Below are 18432 nucleotides of genomic sequence, written 5' to 3'. Positions count from 1 at the left end.
TATCAGCTGATGTACGAAGGGCTATATAAATACATTTGATTTGATTTGATATTGACATTAGAGAGAGACATAAAGCGAGGCATAAAGCAATCACATGTGTTGATTTGGAGAGCTAGCTAAGACAACAACGGGTTAGACAACAACCGCTAATCAGCTAAGACAACCACAAGTTAAGTTTAGAGACTTACCATTGTACCATTTGGTGTTATTTGGGTTTATGGTTCATCATGAGAATACGTTTTTCAACGGTTTTCCAAAATGTTCAAGGTTGATGAAAATCTATGGGTCCTTCAGAGAAAATGTGTTCAGCATGAGGAAAGACAACCACATACAACGTTTCAAGTCTCTAGGTCAAATGGGGTGATGGACATGAAGGTTTAAGTGAGACTGCTTATAAAAGCGCCAACATATGGCAATCGTTGCCATCGCTGCCATTCTTTTTGACCAAGTCACTCATAGCCTCTAGTTTCTGTGTGCAAAATTATTTTTAAAAAGTGACCAATCTGTGCTTCAGTTTTTTTTACCGGATGGATTGGATGGATATTGTATTCTGAATTGAAATGTATTAAAACATATTCTTAAATGTGTTGGCATAAACAATCAATATTGCCTTTATCAATTATCTGTCAGGAGTCAGTCTTTCCTTTTTGCTCAATGATATGATTGAGAAAACCCACCCCTTTACTGAACCATTGATAGGTCATTTGACTTTTGACAACGTTTTGAAACGGTGACATGAACATTTCTCAACTGAATGTAGGATTCATCCCTGAGTACTTTCATCCAATAAGCAGCCGTTAAAAAACATTCATTTCAAGCAAAGCCTTGTTCCCCCTTTGTTGACAGAAATGAAATTGAATTGCACGTTTTGCAAGATAAACTCACCCATTGTCAGGTAAAGGAGACTTCTCACTATATTGGTCTTCATGTCAGAAATAATGGAAGGTATTTTCTCTGGTAGAACCGAACAAGCTTTCTGGTAAAACGTGTGATGACCAGTCTCTGTCGCAGACGGTCTGGCGAATGTAAGATTTTACTCTATACGAGGATGCATTTCCTGTGCACAGCTCCTCTGTCACTCTAAGGGTAGACGGTTGTGTTCTCCGTAAAGCCCATGTACCCTGTATGATTGATAGATAAACCAGGGAGAATCAAAAGTGAGAGCTTGATGGTCTTGACCTACGGACGTGGATTAGGAAGGCAAAGGCCCAAAACAGTGAGTCGAGAGTCACATCTTTCACTTCCCAATGCTCATATTATTTATTTATGGTTGGACCTTTTCTCACTTGGTTGAACACCTTCTACTCCTCTTCAAAGAAGGAGTGGAGACATAAAAGTTCAACTCAAAAGCATGCAATGAGACTCCTGTTTATTTTAGTGCAATCAACCAACAGTTTATACATAATGCTAGTTCCTCAACAACACTGGAACTGATCAAAGACACAGAAAGTGGCACCCCACCGACGCATACAAAAAACGACAGTTCGGATTTGACCCAATGGATCAAATATGCTGAACATTTCGATTGGTTACAAAAAGCTAAATGAAATAGAGCAATACCATTATGTCATATGTCTCGTTTCAGTGTCAACTATAGCAACCGTAGTTGCTATACTATTGCTTCTGAATTATTGTTACTTAACTTTATTTACACATCAACATGTTGATGCCAATGAGTTGCTTTAGTGACACGCAGTCCACTGTTACTCCTCCTAATAGTTTTGATAAATGTCTTCGTTCACGCCCTGCGCTACAACATTGTCATAGACAGAGACATAGTCTTCAGCGTCGTCTGCACTATTCACTTTCTCACGAGACCCACCACAAACACGCTTTCTGTAAACGTTTCCCTCCCTTTCACCCTCCTCCTCGTTGAAACAGACATCCTCCGTGTTCCCGGAGCGGCGCCCTTTTTTCTTCCCATTCTTCTTTTCCCCCTTCCCGCTCTCCAGACTTCTCTCACCACAGACGTTTTCAACATTCACGTAGTCCTCCTCCTCTTCTACTTTGTCGTCCTCGCCTTTGTTGTGTCTGTTGTCAATACCTGTTGCGTAACAATTTGCTCGTTAATATTCGCCACAGGAAACGCTGGGGATTAAAAACTTTTTTTAAAAACATCAGAACGAAATGATGTCGACAAAAGTCTTTGAAGTCAATTTTGAGATGCTGCTTAACTCAACTTTTCAAGCTCAAGGTGTAAATTAAGTTCAGATTCAGCCTTTGTTTGCAGTACAGTCACAGCACTTACATTCTCTCTGGTCAGTCTCTGTAGATGGCTTGCTGCTCCTCCTGGTCCTCCTGTTGACTAGACAGATGACAAGCAGAAGCAGAAACAGGAGTGCTAGCCCACCAGTCCCTCCAGAGGCAATGATGGGGACCATAGAGGCTGAGGAAAAGGTAGGTATTTCAAGGTTTAGGCCTACAGATCAAGACTTGTAGATGGCCAATTCATAGGATATATAAAAATAAAAAAAAAGTGATATGAAGGATTATGAATCATTTTACAATACTATGATTTTTCTCTCACGTAAATGTTATTTTAAATTAAAAAATGTAAAGCACGTGTTATTTTACCTCTAATGGTGACAGCTAGTTCACTATTAGCCGACCTGAATGACCACGTGGAGATGTTGACTCCATAGCTGCAGCTGTATTTCCCCTGGTCTTTATACTCTGCAACAGGGAAGTGGAAGCAGGCAGAGTGGTTGACTGCTGGCGTAGTCTCTGTTCTGTTGGAACCAGAGAAGTCCAGATAGAAGAGGCCTCCGGGATACTGTGGCTGAATGGAGCAGATGATGGAGAAGCTGTGGCCCCTGGTCACCTCTGGCCCCTGAAGTCCCCAGAACATCCCTCCATTTGGAGGACTGAGAGAGATGTTGGGCTGTAGCAGGATCACTTGGAAGAAAGTAAACAGCAATATGACAGTAATGTGATTCCATATTCACACCTTGTAACTGAGAAATATGTGTGTGATGGACAAGGTAATCAGTCTCTCATCTCTATCAAGGCTATGAATCTTAAATATATATATATAGATTAGGCAGCACTTGTTTCCCAACTACCACCTCACCTTTAGTAACGTTGCTGTAAGGGGAGCTGATGGCTTTGCCGTTGGAGTGTGTTCTGTAGAGACAGCTGTAACTGCCCTGGTGTGAAGCGTCCGTCTTAAACTTTGTTAAAGTAGCCCTGGGCTGTGAGGATCCAACGGTCACAGTCATGACGGAGTCTCCATTCAGATAGAAGATGAACTCCACAGCATTACAGAGGATATGGGATGGAAGAGTGCAGGTGAGCTGGACCTCCTCTCCATGCAAGAAGGCAGAGTAGGACCGGTCTGTGGAGAGTGAAGGCTTCTGCAAGACAACACCTGTTGGTCAAAGAGATGTAGTTTAGTCAGGCAACAGTAACCACAACCTGGGGTGCCTTCAGAAAGTATTTACACTCCTGGTCTTTTTCCACATGTTGTTGTGTTTTAGCCTGATTTTAAAATAGATTCAAATTAACATTTTGTGTCACTGGACTACAAACAATACCGTGTAATTATGTTTTCTGAGTTTAAAAAAACCAAATGACCATGTAATGCTGTATAAAGCTGAAGTGTCTTGAGTCAATAAGTATCCAACCCCTTTGTTTTGGCAAAGCCTAAATAAGTTCAGTAGTAAAAATGTGCTTAACAAGTCACATGAGTTGCATTGTGTGTGGAATAATTGTGTTCAACATGATTTTTGAATGACTACTTCATCTCTGTACCCTGCACATAAAACTATCTGTAAGGTCCCTCAGTCGAGCAGTGAACTTCATACACAGGTTCAACCACAAATTCCAGGGAGGTTTTCCAACGCCTCGCAAAGAAGGGCACCTATTGTTAGATGGGTAAAAAAAAAAGAAAGCAGGCACTGAATATCCCTTTGAGCATGATGCAGTTATTAATTACACTTTGGATGGTGTATCAATACACCCAGTCACTAAAAAGATACAAGCGTCCTTCCTAACTCAGTTGCTGGAGAGGAAGGAAACCGCTCAACGATTTCACCATGAGACTTTGAAACATTGTTACATTGTTTAATGGCTGTAATAGGAGAAAACTGAGGATGGAACAACAACATTGTAGTTACTCCACAATACTAACCTAAATGACAGAGTGAAAAGAATGAAGCCTGTATAGAATACAAATATTCTAAAACATTCATCTTGTTTGCAATAAGGCACTAAAGTAAAACTGCAAAAAATGTGGCAAATAAATTAACTTTATTTCTTGAATGTGAAGTGTTATGTTTGGGGCAAATCCAACACAACACATCACTGAGTACCACTGGGTGCCTCATGTTATGGCAGTGGAGGCTAATGAGGGGGGGACGGTTCATTATAATGGTTGGAACCGAGCGAATGGAATGGCATCAAATGCATTGAAACCATGTGTTTGATGTATTTGATACCATTCCACTAATTCCGCTCCAGACATTACCATGAACCCGTCCTCCCCAATTAAGGTGCCACCAACCTCCAGTGTGTTATGGGTATGCTTGTCATCGGTAAGGACTAGGGAGTTTTTTAGGGAAGAATAATAAACGAAATAGTGCAAAGCACAGTGAAAATCTTCTAGGAAAACCTGGTTCAGTCTGCTTTCCAACAGACACTGGGAGACAAATTCATCTTTCAACAGAACAATAACCTAAAACACAAAGCCAAATATACACAGGAGTTACTTACCAAGACGACATTGAATGTAATATGCAAAAATTGTACAATCCAGGTGTGCAAAGCTCTTCGAGATTTACCCAGAAAGACTTAACAGCTGTAATCACTGCCAGGGGTGTGAATACTTAAGTAAATTAGATATTTCTGTATATAATTTTCAATATATTTGAAATATTTCTAAAAACATGTTCCCCTTTGTCATTATGGGCTATTGTGTGTAGATGGGGGAGAGAAATAATCTATTTAATAGATTAATAAATGTTTCTGCTCATCTTCATACTGTCTTAAACACATGCTCTGTTCTAGGCTGCCCTCATCTGGTCATATAGCACTAAATCAGGCCACTAGGTGGCAGAGCAGTCTGTAATACTGCAGTAATATGCTTTTTAGGATTTTCTCTATAACGAGACCTTTCTGCACAATTCAAACAATTCAAACCAAATGTCTAGACAAGGCAAACCTTACCTGAACAAATAACACCTGCGTCGTTACCATGATTACAGTTATGTGTTCCTCCTCCTGTGTGTGGGCACTGTGTGATGGAGCACTCCGTGCCAGAGCAGCCAACATCATCCTGCCAGATGGGCCCACTGCCCTGACCAAAGTAGGCCCTCTCTGGGGCACTATCAGCTCTCCCACAGCCAAGCTGTCTGCAAACCACAGCAGCATCATTCAAGTCCCACACGTCGTCACACACGGTTCGCCAGTGACCAGTTTGATAGACCTCCACCCTCCCAGAGCAGAGGTCACTCCCATTGACCAGTCTGATATTAGGTTTAACTAGGCATGAAAGAACATTTGACAATTAAATGCATTTCAGTATCATTTTTATCAACTAAATCAATGCCAAGTTGACACAACTAAATCCAGGTATTTCGACTTTTATCAACCACAATAGCAACAGAGGGACTTTTCTTACCTGAGCAGACAACTCTGGCATCTTGAGCCTGTAAACAGTCATGGTGTTTCAATCCTCCATGTGAGCATTCTGTGAGGGAGCTCTCAGTGCCTTTACACCCAACATCATCCAGCCAAGTAGGCCTGCCACCACTACCCTGACCTATGTGGGCACTACCTTGGGCACTCACAGCTTTCCCACAGCCCAGCTGGCCACACACCACATTGGCATCGTTTACGTCCCACTTCTGGCCACACACTCGTCCCCACTGGCCCTTGTAAAGAATCTCTACTGTCCCCGAGCAGCGACTAGTGCCATCGACCAGCCTGATCTCTTCACCAGCTCACAAAGAGGAAAAGAGATGATCGGGAAAATTAATTAATGATCAATAAGCAAATTAACTGTCAGTATGGTGAAAGATGTTCTATTCAAAGTTTTGTTACAAACGTGCTACTCAATCTTTTTGGACTTATTTCATGTGTACTTTTAAATGTATTTAAATGATATTCAAACATGCTACATAAAACCTTTTGGGGACTTGTGTTCACAAATGTCATGTTTTGGTCCCATGTTTCCTCCCAGAAATGTTTCATATGCACAAAAAGCCTTTTCTTTCAAATTTTTGTACACAAATGTTTACATCCTTCTGAGCATTTCTCCTTCACCAAGATAATCCATCCACAGGTGTGTCATATCAAGAAGCTGATTAAACAGCATGATCATTACACAAGTGCCCCTTGTGCTGGAGACAGTACAAGGCCACTCTAAAATATGTAGTTTTGTCACAAAACACAATGCCACAGATGCCCCAAGTTTTGAGGGAGGGTGCAATTGTCATGCTTGACTGCATGAATGTCCACCAGTGCTTTTGCCAGAGATTTAAATGTTAATTTCTCTGCCATAAACCGTCTCCAACTTCGTTTTAGAGAATTTGGCAGTACGGCCAACCGGCCTCACAACCGCAGAGCACATGTAACCACACTGTCCAGGACCTCCACATCTGGTTTCTTCACCAGTGGGATCATCTGAGACCAGCCACCCAGACAGTTGATGAAAATAGGTTTGTCAGAAACCGTCACAAGGAAGCTTATCTGAGTCTCCCCATGGTCTTGACCTGACTGCATTTCGGTGTCGTAAACGTCTTCAGGGGGCAAATGCTCACCTTCCATGGCCGCTGGCACACGGGAGATGTGTGCTCTTTACAGATGAATCCCGGCTTCGACTTTACCAGGAAGATGGCAGACAGCGTTTATGGCGTTGTGTGGGCGAGCGGTTTGCTGATGTCAACGTTTTGAACAGAGTGCCCCATGGTGGCGGTGGGATTATGGTACGGGCAGGCATAAGCTACGGACAACAAACACAATATAATTTTATCGATGGCAATCATTGTTGTTCCATTCATCTGATGCCCCATGTCGCAAGGCTCTGTACACAATTCCCGAAAGCTGAAAATGTCACAGTTCTTCCATGGTCTGCATACTCACCAGACATGTCATCCATTGAGCATGTTTGGGATGCTCTGGATCTATGTGTACGGCAGCATGTTACAGTTCCCGCCAATATCCAGCAACTTTGCACATTCACTGAAGAGGAGTCGGACAATATTCCATAGGCCACAATCAACAGCCTGAACAACTCTATGTGAAAGAAATGTGTCGCGCTGCATGAGGCAAGTGGTGTTAACACCAGATACTGACTGGTTTTCTGATCCACGCCCCTACCTTTTATTTTTAAGGTATCTGTGACCAACAGATGCATATTTGTATTCCCAGTCATGTGAAACCCATAGATTAGGGGCTAATGAATGCATTTCAATTGACTGATTTCCTTGTATGAACTGCAACTCAATAAAATCATTGAAATTGTTGCATGTTGTGTTTTATATTTTCGTTCAGTGTAAATTAACACTTACCTGCCAATGAACACAACACCATTTGATGAGCTGTTGGGGAGAAACACAGACAACCAAAACATTACAATTGAATACACATTTACTGAAGTTGCCATTTCTAAATGGATAACACCTTACTATAATGTCCAGTAAAAAAATCACAAGGTTTTAATGTTTTAACTCATGAACTGTTATTGTTACATTTGTAAATATTAGAACGCTTTATGTAGATAGTTATTGACACGTTCATAAACAACTTTAAATGTAAACCAAGCAAACAGACAATGTTTCCATGTTGTGGTATTTACACCATTTGTAAAGCCGGATGGTTATACAGTGCATTCGGAAAGTATTCACAACCCTTCACTTATTCTAAAATGGATTAAATAATTTGCCTTCCTAATCAATCTACACACAATACCCCATAATGACAAAATTGAAAACAGGTTCAGACATTTTTGTTAATTTTTTCCAAAATAAAAACAGACATACCTCATTTACAGAAGTTTTCAGACCCTTTCCTACGAGACTCGAAATTGAGCTCAGGTGCATCATGTTTCAATTGATCATCATTGAAATGTTTCTACAACTTGATTGGAGTCCAGCTGTGGTAAACTAAATTCATTGGACATGATTTGGAAAGACACACAACTGTCTATATAAGTTCCCACAGTTGACAGTGCATGTCAGAGGTAAGGTCCCACAGTTGACAGTGCATGTCAGAGGTAAGGTCCCACAGTTGACAGTGCATGTCAGAGGTAAGGTCCCACAGTTGACAGTGCATGTCAAAACCCGATGGTCACTCTGACAGAGTGTGACCATCTCTGGAGGAGTTCCTCTTCGGAGATGGGAGAACCTTCCAGAAGGACAACAGTCGCTGCAGCAGTCCACCAATCAGGCCTTTATGGTAGAGTGGCCAGACGGAAGCTGCTTCTCAGTAAAAGGCACATTACAGCCCGCTTGGAGTCTGTCAAAAGGCACCTAAAGGACTCTGAGACCATGAGAAACTAGATTCTCTGGTCTGATGAAACCAAGATTGAACTCTTTGGCCTGAATGCCAAGTGTCACGTGTGGAGGAAACCAGGCACTGATCATCACCTGGCCAATACAATCTCTACGGTGAAGCATGGTGGTGGCAGCATCACGCTGTGCGGATGTTTTTCAGCGGCAGGGACTGGGATTCAGGATTGAGGTGAAAGATGAATGAAGCAAAGTACAGAGAGATCCTTGATGAAAACTGCTCCAGAGAGCTCAGGACCCCAACCAAGACAATGCAGGAGCTGCTTCGGGACATTTCTCTGAATGTCCTTGAGTGGCCCAGCCAGAGCTCGGATTTGAACCCGATCGAGCATCTCTGGAGAGTCCATTTATCCTGACACAGCTTGAAACGATCTGGAGAGAAGAACGGGAGAAACTCCCCAAATAGAGGTGTGCCAAGCTCGGAAAATGTGGAAAATGTGAAGTGGTCTGAATACTTTCTGAATGCACTGTATGTCAAGCTCAATCATTTCCTTTGTGAAACTGCCCTGTTAGAGATGTACTTCTCATGTAGAGAAGTTCACTTGTTGTGGTTAACATTTGCCATACTCTCACAGACCAACAGTTCGGTATACAAGTGAAAGTTACATTTTTAGAATCAGTTTCACACAATATGTGTCACGTCTTGATCTTAGTTCCTTTTTTATGTCTCTGTTTTAGTTTGGTCAGGGCGTGAGTTGGGGTGGGCATACTATGTTTTCTATTTCTATATGTTTGGCCTGGTATGGTTCCCAATCAGAGGCAGCTGGCAATCGTTGTCTCTGATTGAGAACCATTCTTAGGCAGCCTGTTTTCCCACTATGATTTGTGTGTAGTTGTTTTCTGTGTCTGTGTTTACCATACAGGACTGTTTCGCTTTTTATTTATTTGTATTGTTCTGTTGTATTCAGTGTCCGGTTATATTTCATTAAAATATGGACACTTACCACGCTGCGCATTGGTCCGATCTTTCCTCCTCCTCCTCCTCAGAAGAGGAGGAAAACCGTTACAATATGGCACTCTTCCTTTGTTTAAAATTGGCTTAATCCTGCTTTCTGCAAAATGCTATTAAATGTCTCTCAACTCTTTACTTTGCTAAAAGGTTTCTCCACTTGATGTTGACTAATGTTATTTCCTTATGTAATATGTCAGCAGTGTTGGGGAACTACTCTGAAAATATAGTTTATGAAGCTACCAATGTCACACTGGAGGACGAAGTTGAGCTACTGTGAAGCTGCCGTTGAGAGAAATATAGTTTGCGTAACTAAAGTTACTTTGAAAAAGTAATTCACTGCAGCACAACGTCCTCCTGAAAAATGATCATATGTAAATCTGAAATGTCATATAATACAAAATGTTTAAAAAAAAACATGACTGGAAGAATACTTAACTCTAGAGTCAAATGTTAACAGTGTACGGAGATCTATGTGAGCCAGATAGAGGAGTGCATCGGCTTAGCCCAGTGGTTCAGGACAGAAAAAAATACAGTGAGTAGTTAGCTACACCGCTACATGTCAAAAGTGTAAATAACTACTGAAAATTTTAATTTGGATAAACTACCACCGAGCTAATGCAAAACGTATGTCAGATATAGCTTGTGTTACAGTTACTCAGATTCTAGTTTCGAGTTCTAGATTCTAGTTGGAGGACTTGGTGGAAAATTTAAAAAAATTATATACAGTGCCTTGCAAAAAAATTTAAGGTGGTTCCTCTCCCTATTCAGGCGGTGCTCGCGGGTCGGCATCGCAGGCCTACTAGCCATCACCGATCCATGTTTCCTTTTCTGTTTGTTTTGTCTTTGGTTCATTCACACCTGCTTTAATTTCTGTGTGCATATTTACCCCTGTTTCCCCGCTTAGGTTTGTGCAGGAATATTTTTCCTCCTCGGCTTTCCTCAGTGTATTTTGCGTGTGTTTATTATAGAAAGGTGCGTTGTGTTTTTGCGCCTTACTTACTTACTGTTAGTTCCCATTGTCTTGGGCGTTGGTTTTTGGGTATTGTACTGTACCGTTTTTTTTGGACCTGCCCTTATTAAAATATACACTACACTGACATCTCTGCTCTCCTGCGTTTGACTCCTTACCTACCTTCAGTGCGTAAACGCAACACTTTGGCATTTTCCTATTTTGTTGCATTACAACCTGTAATTTAAATCGATTTGTATTTGGATTTAATGTAATAGAATAGTCCAAATTGGTGAAGTGAAATGAAAAAAAGTACTTGTTTCAAAAAAATTCAACAAAATAAAAAACTGAAAAGTGGTGCATGCATATTATTCACCCCATTTGCTATGAAGACCCTAAATAAGATCTGGTGCAACCAATTACCATCAGAAGTCACATAATTTGTTAAATAAAGTCCACCTGTGTGCAATCTAAGTCTCACATGATCTCAGTATATATATATATACACACCTGTTCTAAAAGGCCCCAGTGTCTGCAACACCACTAAGCAAGGGGCACCACCAAGCAAGCGGCACCACGAAGACCAAGGAGCTCAACAAACAGGTCAGGGACAAAGTTGTGGAGAAGTACAGCTCAGGGTTGGGTTATAAAACAAAAAATCCAAAACTTTGAACATCCCACGGAGCACCATTAAATCCATTATTAAACAATTTAAAGAATATGGCACCGCAACAAACCTGGCAAAAGAGGGACACCCACTAAAAATCACAAATCAGGCAAGGAGGGCATTAATCAGAGAGGCAACAAAGAGACCAAAGATAACCCTGAAGGAGTTGCAAAGCTCCACAACAGAGATTGGAGTATCTGTCCATTGGACCACTTTAAACCATACACTCCACAGAGCAGGGCTTTATGGAAGATTGGCCAGAAAAAAGCCATTGCTTAAAGAAAACAATGAGCAAACACGTTTGGTGTTCGCCAAAAGGCATGTGGGAGACTCCCCAAACATATGGAAGAAGGTGCTCTGACTACAATTGAGCTTTTTGGCCATCAAGGAAAATGCTATTTCTGGCACAAACCCAACACCTCTCATCAGCCTGAGAACACCATCCAAGCATGGTGGTGGCAGGATCATGCTGTGGGGATGTTTTTCATCGTCAGGGACTGGGAAACTGGTCATAATTGAAGGAATGACGGATGGCACTAAGTACAGGGAAATTCTTGAGGGAAACCTGTTTCAGTCTTCCAGAGATTTGAGACTGGGACGGAGGTTCATCTTTCAGCAGGACAATGACCCGAAGCATACTGCTAAAGCAACACTCAAATGGTTTAAGGGTAAACATTTAAATGTCTTGGAATGGCCTAGACAAAGCCCAGACCTCAATCCAACTGAGAATCTGTGGTATGACTTAATTTAGGGCTGCAATCCCGTTAACGGGATCGATATGACAACAGCCAGTGAAAGTGCAGGGCGTCAAAACAACGGAAATCTCATAATTAAAATTCCTCAAACATACATGTATTTTATACCGTTTTAAAGGTAATCTTGTTGTTTATCCCACCACAGTGTCCAATTTCAAATAAGCTTTACATCATGTTACACAATACATGTATGTTTTGTTCGATAAAGTTCATATTTATCAAAAAAAATCAGAGTTTACATTGGCACGTTACGTTCACTAGTTCCACAAACATCCAGTGATTTTGCATAGCCACATCAATTTTACAGAAATACTCCTCATAAATGTAGATGAAAATACAAGTGTTACACATGGAATTATAGATATACCTCTCCTTAATGCAACCGCTGTGTCAGATTTCAAAAACACTTTCCGGAAAAATGCAAACCATGCTATAATCTGAGAACGCCGCTCAGAATTGTTTTGTTTTTTTGAGTTGGAGTCAACAGAAATCAGAAATAACATTATAAATATTCCCTTACCTTTGATGATTTTCATCAGAATGCACTCCCAGGAATCCTAGTTCCACAATAAATGTTTGATTTGTTCGATAATGTCCATTATTTATGTCCAAGTAGCTACTTTTGTTAGCGCGTTAGGTACACAAATCCAAACGCTCGCGAAGGTCCAGCCGAACGTCGGACAAGAAGTTCAAAAAGTTATATTACAGGCCGTAAAAACATTTCAAACTAAGTGTAATATCAATCTTTAGGATGTTTTTAGCATAAATCTTCAATAACATTCCAACTGGAGAATTCCATTGTCTGTAGAAAAGCCATGGAACGCATCATGCGAAATGATGGTCACGCACATGTGAAATGCGTGTGACCAGGACCTGGCTCTCTGCCAGACCACTGACTCAAAGAGCTCTCATCCAGCCCCATATCACAGTAGAAGCCTCATTCAAGTTTCTAAAAAAGGTTGACATCAAGTGGAAGCCTTAGGAAGTGCAACATAACCAATATCCCACTGTGTATTCAATAGGGGCTTGGTTGAAAATCGACCAACCTCAGAGTTCCCACTTCCTGTTTGGATTTCTTCTCAGGATTTTGCCTGCTATATGAGTTCTGTTATAACTCACAGACATCATTCAAACAGTTTTCTATCCAATACTAATAATAATATGCATATATTAGCAACTGGGACTGAGGAACAGGATGTTTACTCTGGGCACCTTTCATCCAAGCTACTCGATACTGCCCCTGCAGCCATAAGAAGTTAAAGATTGCTGTACACCAGCAGGAACCCATCCAACTTGAAGGAGCTGGAGCAGTTTTGCCTTGAAGAATGGGCAAAATTGCCAGTGGCTAGATGTGCCAAGTTTATAGAGACAAATTCCAAGAGACTTGCAGCTGTAATTGCTGCAAAAGGTGGCTACAAAGTATTGACTTTGGGGGGGTGAATAGTTATGCACGCTCAAGTTCAGTTTTTTTGTCTTATTTCTTGTTTGTTTCACAATAAAAATATATTGCATCTTCAAAGTGGTAGGCATGTTGTGTACATCAAATGATACAAACCCCCCAAAAACTATTTGAATTCCAGGTTGTAAGGCAACAACATAGGAAAAATGCCAAGGGGGTGAATACTTTCGCAGTCAAAAGTTTGGACACACCTACTCATTCCAGAGTTTTTCTTTGTTTTTACTATTTTCTATATTGTAGAATAATAGTGAAGACATCAAAACTGTGAAAAAACATCAATATCATATAAAAACATAAAACCTAACATAACTAGAAGAAGGATGAGTTGGAGAGAGTCGCCAAGTCCAACCGTTAAAGTTTGCTTTATAGAAGAAGAAAAACCAGAATAAATTTGAACTTCATCTGTTTTATGTGTTTCTGTGTCAGTTCTGTGCGTTGTTCGTGTTTCTTATTTTTGTATTATGTTGTGTTCATTTATTTAAACACTCACTCACCAAACTTTGCTTCCCGACTCTCAGCACACATCGCTACATATACTTTTGTATTGATACTTCTCAATATGCGAATGTTAATTGCTCGTGTGAGAATTTTACCATCCTCATTCACAATCTGATTCGTAAACATGATACCTTTCTTGTACATTTTTTCCACTAAATTGTTTTCAGTACATTGGAGTTTAGCCATATTATTTGCTGTAACATTTGCTCTGCCTCTTCGTTTAAAAGGAGGATACTTTAAACAGGGTTCCATTGTCAATCCACCGAAAATGATAGGCTTTAATCTGTATAACAGCAAAAAGACCACCTTTTGAACACTGGATGTGCCTCTTTTAGTAGCCTGCTGGATAAACAGACTCCTCCATTCGGGAGAGCCATGAAGAAATACGTAAACTGCGATATCACTAGAGAATTATTCTGTGTAATTTTCCCGCAGACGGACAGGTGTCTCCTTCTCCACGGTTTCAACATCCTGTCTCTTTTGATAGATTTTCTATCAAAGTTAATAATTGCAAGATTGCACAACCTTTCTGGGATATGTACACCAAGCACATCAACTTCTAACTTGTAAGTCACGGCTGTGTGAGAGTAGAAATCGGAATGAGTCCTTTGTTCTAGGTTGGTTTTATTTTGTGACTCTCGTTAACAAGTCATTCGTTAGCAATGTTCATGGATACCAGAATTCACAAATTTGCCTGTTAAAATTGCGTTGCTGATATTAATATCCAATATATACATCCCAGGCTATTGAAACAAGGCTACGCTAGACAGAGACAATATTATACTGTACTTGGATAAAGCAGAAGTCACAGATACCAATCTATATACAGTATAGTATATTGTTGTTCATGTAAGGCACTTAAAAGACTGTCCTTTATGAAAACTGAGTTACTGTAATACAGTAACTGAGTTACTGTAATACTCACCTAATGCCACAAAGAGTAGAGTTGTCACCATCTTGATCCTTGTAGTGTCCTCCAATATCAGGTATGACTATCGCCAACACTTTGCAGTAAATTGTTGCAATATTTACCCCAGATTCAACTGTTTGAAGTTAAAAATGAGTTAAAACTGATGAGCAAAACCAAAATTTTTGATGAACCAAAATTGAGAGTTAAATTATCAGGCTCTGGCAAAGCTCTCTCCGTGTACAAGAGATCAATGTGTGATCTTCTACAAGTTTCCTGTGTTAGAGTTACAATGACAATGAAGGGCATATACTGTCACAGCACAGGAAATCCTGGCCCACTAATGTGGTTATTCTCTGGTTTGGTCACCGATTCCACCCATCTTCCGCCTGCGCACAACAAATCAAATCAAATCAAATGTATTTATATAGCCCTTCTTACATCAGCTGATATCTCAAAGTGCTGTACAGAAACCCAGCCTAAAACCCCAAACAGCAAGCAATGCAGCTGAGCTCAATGGCAATAACCCCATTTGTTGGACTTTTTAAACCAAGAATATGAGATGTATAAAGCACGATGATTGATCTATATATATGCTTTAAACAAGACTGAGGGGCCAAAGAAATGTACGGAAACCCTCCCCCTAAAAAAATATTTTAATAAAACCCTTAAAATGTTGTCACCACCGATAAATCTACGATAATTGATCATTTCAATAAGCATTTTTCTACGGCTGGCCAAGCTTTCCACCTGGCTACCCCGACCCCGGCCTACATCTCAGCACCCACGGTCTCATTACCCCGTGTAGCAACTTGTCCAAGTTGATTCCCAACAAATCAGCCAGGCTAGACAATCTGGACCCTCTCTTTCTAAAATTATCTGCCCGAAATTGTTGCAACCCCTATTACTAGCCTATTCAACCTCTCATATCATTTGAGATCCCCAAAGATTTGAAAGCTGCCACGGTCATCCCCTCTTCAAAGGGGGTGTAACGGGATTCTTCCTGGGAAGGAGAGGCGGACCAAAATGCAGCGTGGTTGAAGTTCATGTTTTTTAATAAGAAAACTAAACATGAACAGACTACAAAACAATAAACGTGGAAAACCCGAAACAGCCCTATCTGGTGCAACAAACACAAACAACCACCCACAAAACCCAACACAAAACAGGCTACCTAAATATGGTTCTCAATCAGAGGCAGGTGTTAGTCATTGTCTCTGATTGGGAGCCATATTTAGGTAGCCTGTTTTGTGTTGGGTTTTGTGGGTGGTTGTCTCCTGTGTCAGTGTTTGTACCACACAGGACTGTTTTGGGTTTTCACGTTTCTTGTTTTGTAGTTTATTCATGTATAGTTTCATTATTAAAGAACCATGAATTATAACCACGCTGCATTTTGGTCCGCCTCTCCTTCCCAGGAGGAATCCCGTTACAGAACCACCCACCAAAACAGGACCAAGCGGCGTGGTGACAGGCAGCGGCAGCAGGAGCAGCGCAAGGAGGACTGGACATGGGAGGAAGAGTTGGACGGAAAAGGACCCTGGGCAGAGCCAGGAGAATATCGCCGCCCCAAAGAAGAGCTGGAGGCGGCGAATCCGGAGAGGCGCTGGTATGAGGAGGCAGCACGGCGGCATGGATGGAAGCCCGAGAGTCAGCCCCAAAAATGTCTTGGGGGGGGGAACACAGGAAGTATGGCGAAGCCAGGTAGGAGACCGGCGCCAACTTCCTGTGCTTACCGGAGGGCGAGAGAGACCGGGCAGGCAACGTGTTATGCTGTGGAGCGCACAGTGTCCCCAGTGCGGGTGCATAATAGCCCGGCGCGGTACATACCAGCTCCGCGTATCGGCCGGGCTAGAGTGGGCATCGAGCCAAGTGCCATGAAACCGGCTCTACGCATCTGGTCTCCAGTGCGTCTCCTTGGGCCGGCTTACATGGCACCAGCCTTGCGCATGGTGTCCCCGGTTTGCCTGCATAGCCCAGTGCGGGCTATTCCACCTCACCGCACTGGCAGGGCAACCGGGAGCATTCAACCAGGTAAGGTTGGGCAGGCTCGGTGCTCAAGAGCTCCAGTGCGCCTGCACAGTCCGGTCTATCCGGTACCACCTCCACGCATCAGCCCTCCGGTGGCAGCTCCCTGCACTCGCGCTGAGGTGCGTGTCCTCGGCCCAGTACCACCAGTGCAGGCAACACGCACCAGGCCTACAGTGCACCTCGTCTGTCCAGCGCTGCCAGAGCCTTCCTCCTCTCCAGCGCTGCCGGAGTCTCCCGCCTGTCCAGCGCTGCCGGAGTCTCCCGCCTGTCCAGCGCTGCCGGAGTCTCCCGCCTCCCGCCTGTCCAGCGTTGCCAGAGCTTTCCTCCTCTCCAGCGCCGCCTGAGCTGCCCGTCTGCCCAGCTCCATCAGAGCCGCCAGTCTGCAAGGAGCCGCCAGTCAGCCAGGATCTGCCTGTGCCGCCAGTCAGCCAGGATCTGCCAGAGCTGCCAGTCAGCCAGGATCTGCCAGAGCCGCCAGTCAGCCAGGATCTGCCAGAGCTGCCATTCAGCCAGGATCTGCCAGAGCCGCCAGTCAGCCAGGATCTGCCAGAGTCGTCAGCCAGTACGGAGCTACCCCTCTGTCCCGAGCTGCCCCTCTGTCCCGAGCTGCCCAGTTTCATTATTAAAGAACCGTGAATTATAACCACGCTGCATTTTGGTCCGCCTCTCCTTCCCAGGAGGAATCCCGTTACAGGGGGAGACACTCTAGACCCAAACTGTTATAGACCTACAGTATATCCATCCTGCCCTACCTTTCTACAATCTTCAAAAGTCAAGGTAACAAACAGATCACCGACCATTTCGAATCCCACTGTAACTTCTCCACTATACAGTCTTGTTTCCAAGCTGGTCAAGGGTGCACCTCAGCCACGCACAAGGCCCTAAACAATATCAAAACTGCCATTGATAAAAGACAGTACTGTGCAGCTGTCTTCATCGACCGGGACAAGGCTTTCGACTCTGTCAATCACCGCACTCTTATTGGCGACCCAATAGCCTTGGCTTCTCAAATGACTGCCTCACCAACCACGTCTCAGTTCAGTGTGTCAAATCGGAGGGCCTGTTGTCCGGACCTTTGGCAGTCTCTATGGAGGTGCCACAGGGTTAGATTTTTGGGCCGACTCTTTTCTCTGTACATATCAATGATGTCGCTCTTTCTGCAGGTGATTCTCTGATCCACCTCTACGCAGACGACACCATTCTGTATACATCTGGCCCTTCTTTGGACACTGTGCTAACAAACCTCCAAACGAGCTTCAATGCCATACAACACTTCTTCCGAGACATCCAACTGCTTTTAAATGCAAGTAAAACTAAGTGCATGCCCTTCAACCGATTTCTGCCCACAGCCTCCCGCCCGACTAGCATCACTACTCTGGACGGTTCTGACTTAGAATATGTGGACAACTACAAATACCTAGGTGTCTGGTTAGACTGTAAACTCTCCTTCCAGACTCACATTAAGCATCTCCAATCCAAAATTAAATCTAGAATCAGCCTCCTGTTTCGCAACAAAGCCTCCTTCACTCATGCTGCCAAACATACCCCCGTAAAACTGACTATCCTACCAATCCTGGACTTCGGCAATGTCATTTACAAAATAGCCTCCAACACTCTACTCAGAAAATTGGATGTAGTCTATCACAGTGTCATCCATTTTGTCACCAAAGCCCCATATACTACCCACCACTGCTACCTGTACACTCTCGT

General features: G+C 42.6%; 1 protein-coding gene across 1 annotated transcript; it reads right to left on the bottom strand.

Annotated features, from left to right (window-relative positions):
- Window positions 1-1246: 1246 nt before the first annotated feature.
- On the bottom strand, window positions 1247-14975 carry LOC110486148. The gene is made up of 8 exons (XM_021557537.2): window positions 14713-14975; window positions 7509-7538; window positions 5618-5938; window positions 5164-5478; window positions 3071-3367; window positions 2575-2895; window positions 2249-2386; window positions 1247-2044 (listed from the first exon to the last, which is right to left on the bottom strand). Exons 1-8 carry the CDS (start codon window positions 14741-14743, stop codon window positions 1713-1715), a joined length of 1785 nt encoding a protein of 594 aa, XP_021413212.2. The 5' UTR covers window positions 14744-14975; the 3' UTR covers window positions 1247-1712.
- Window positions 14976-18432: the final 3457 nt, after the last annotated feature.

Source organism: Oncorhynchus mykiss, chromosome 13, assembly GCF_013265735.2.
Source record: "Oncorhynchus mykiss isolate Arlee chromosome 13, USDA_OmykA_1.1, whole genome shotgun sequence".
Lineage (NCBI taxonomy): Eukaryota > Metazoa > Chordata > Actinopteri > Salmoniformes > Salmonidae > Oncorhynchus > Oncorhynchus mykiss.
This window is presented reverse-complemented; position numbering and strand designations above follow the sequence as displayed.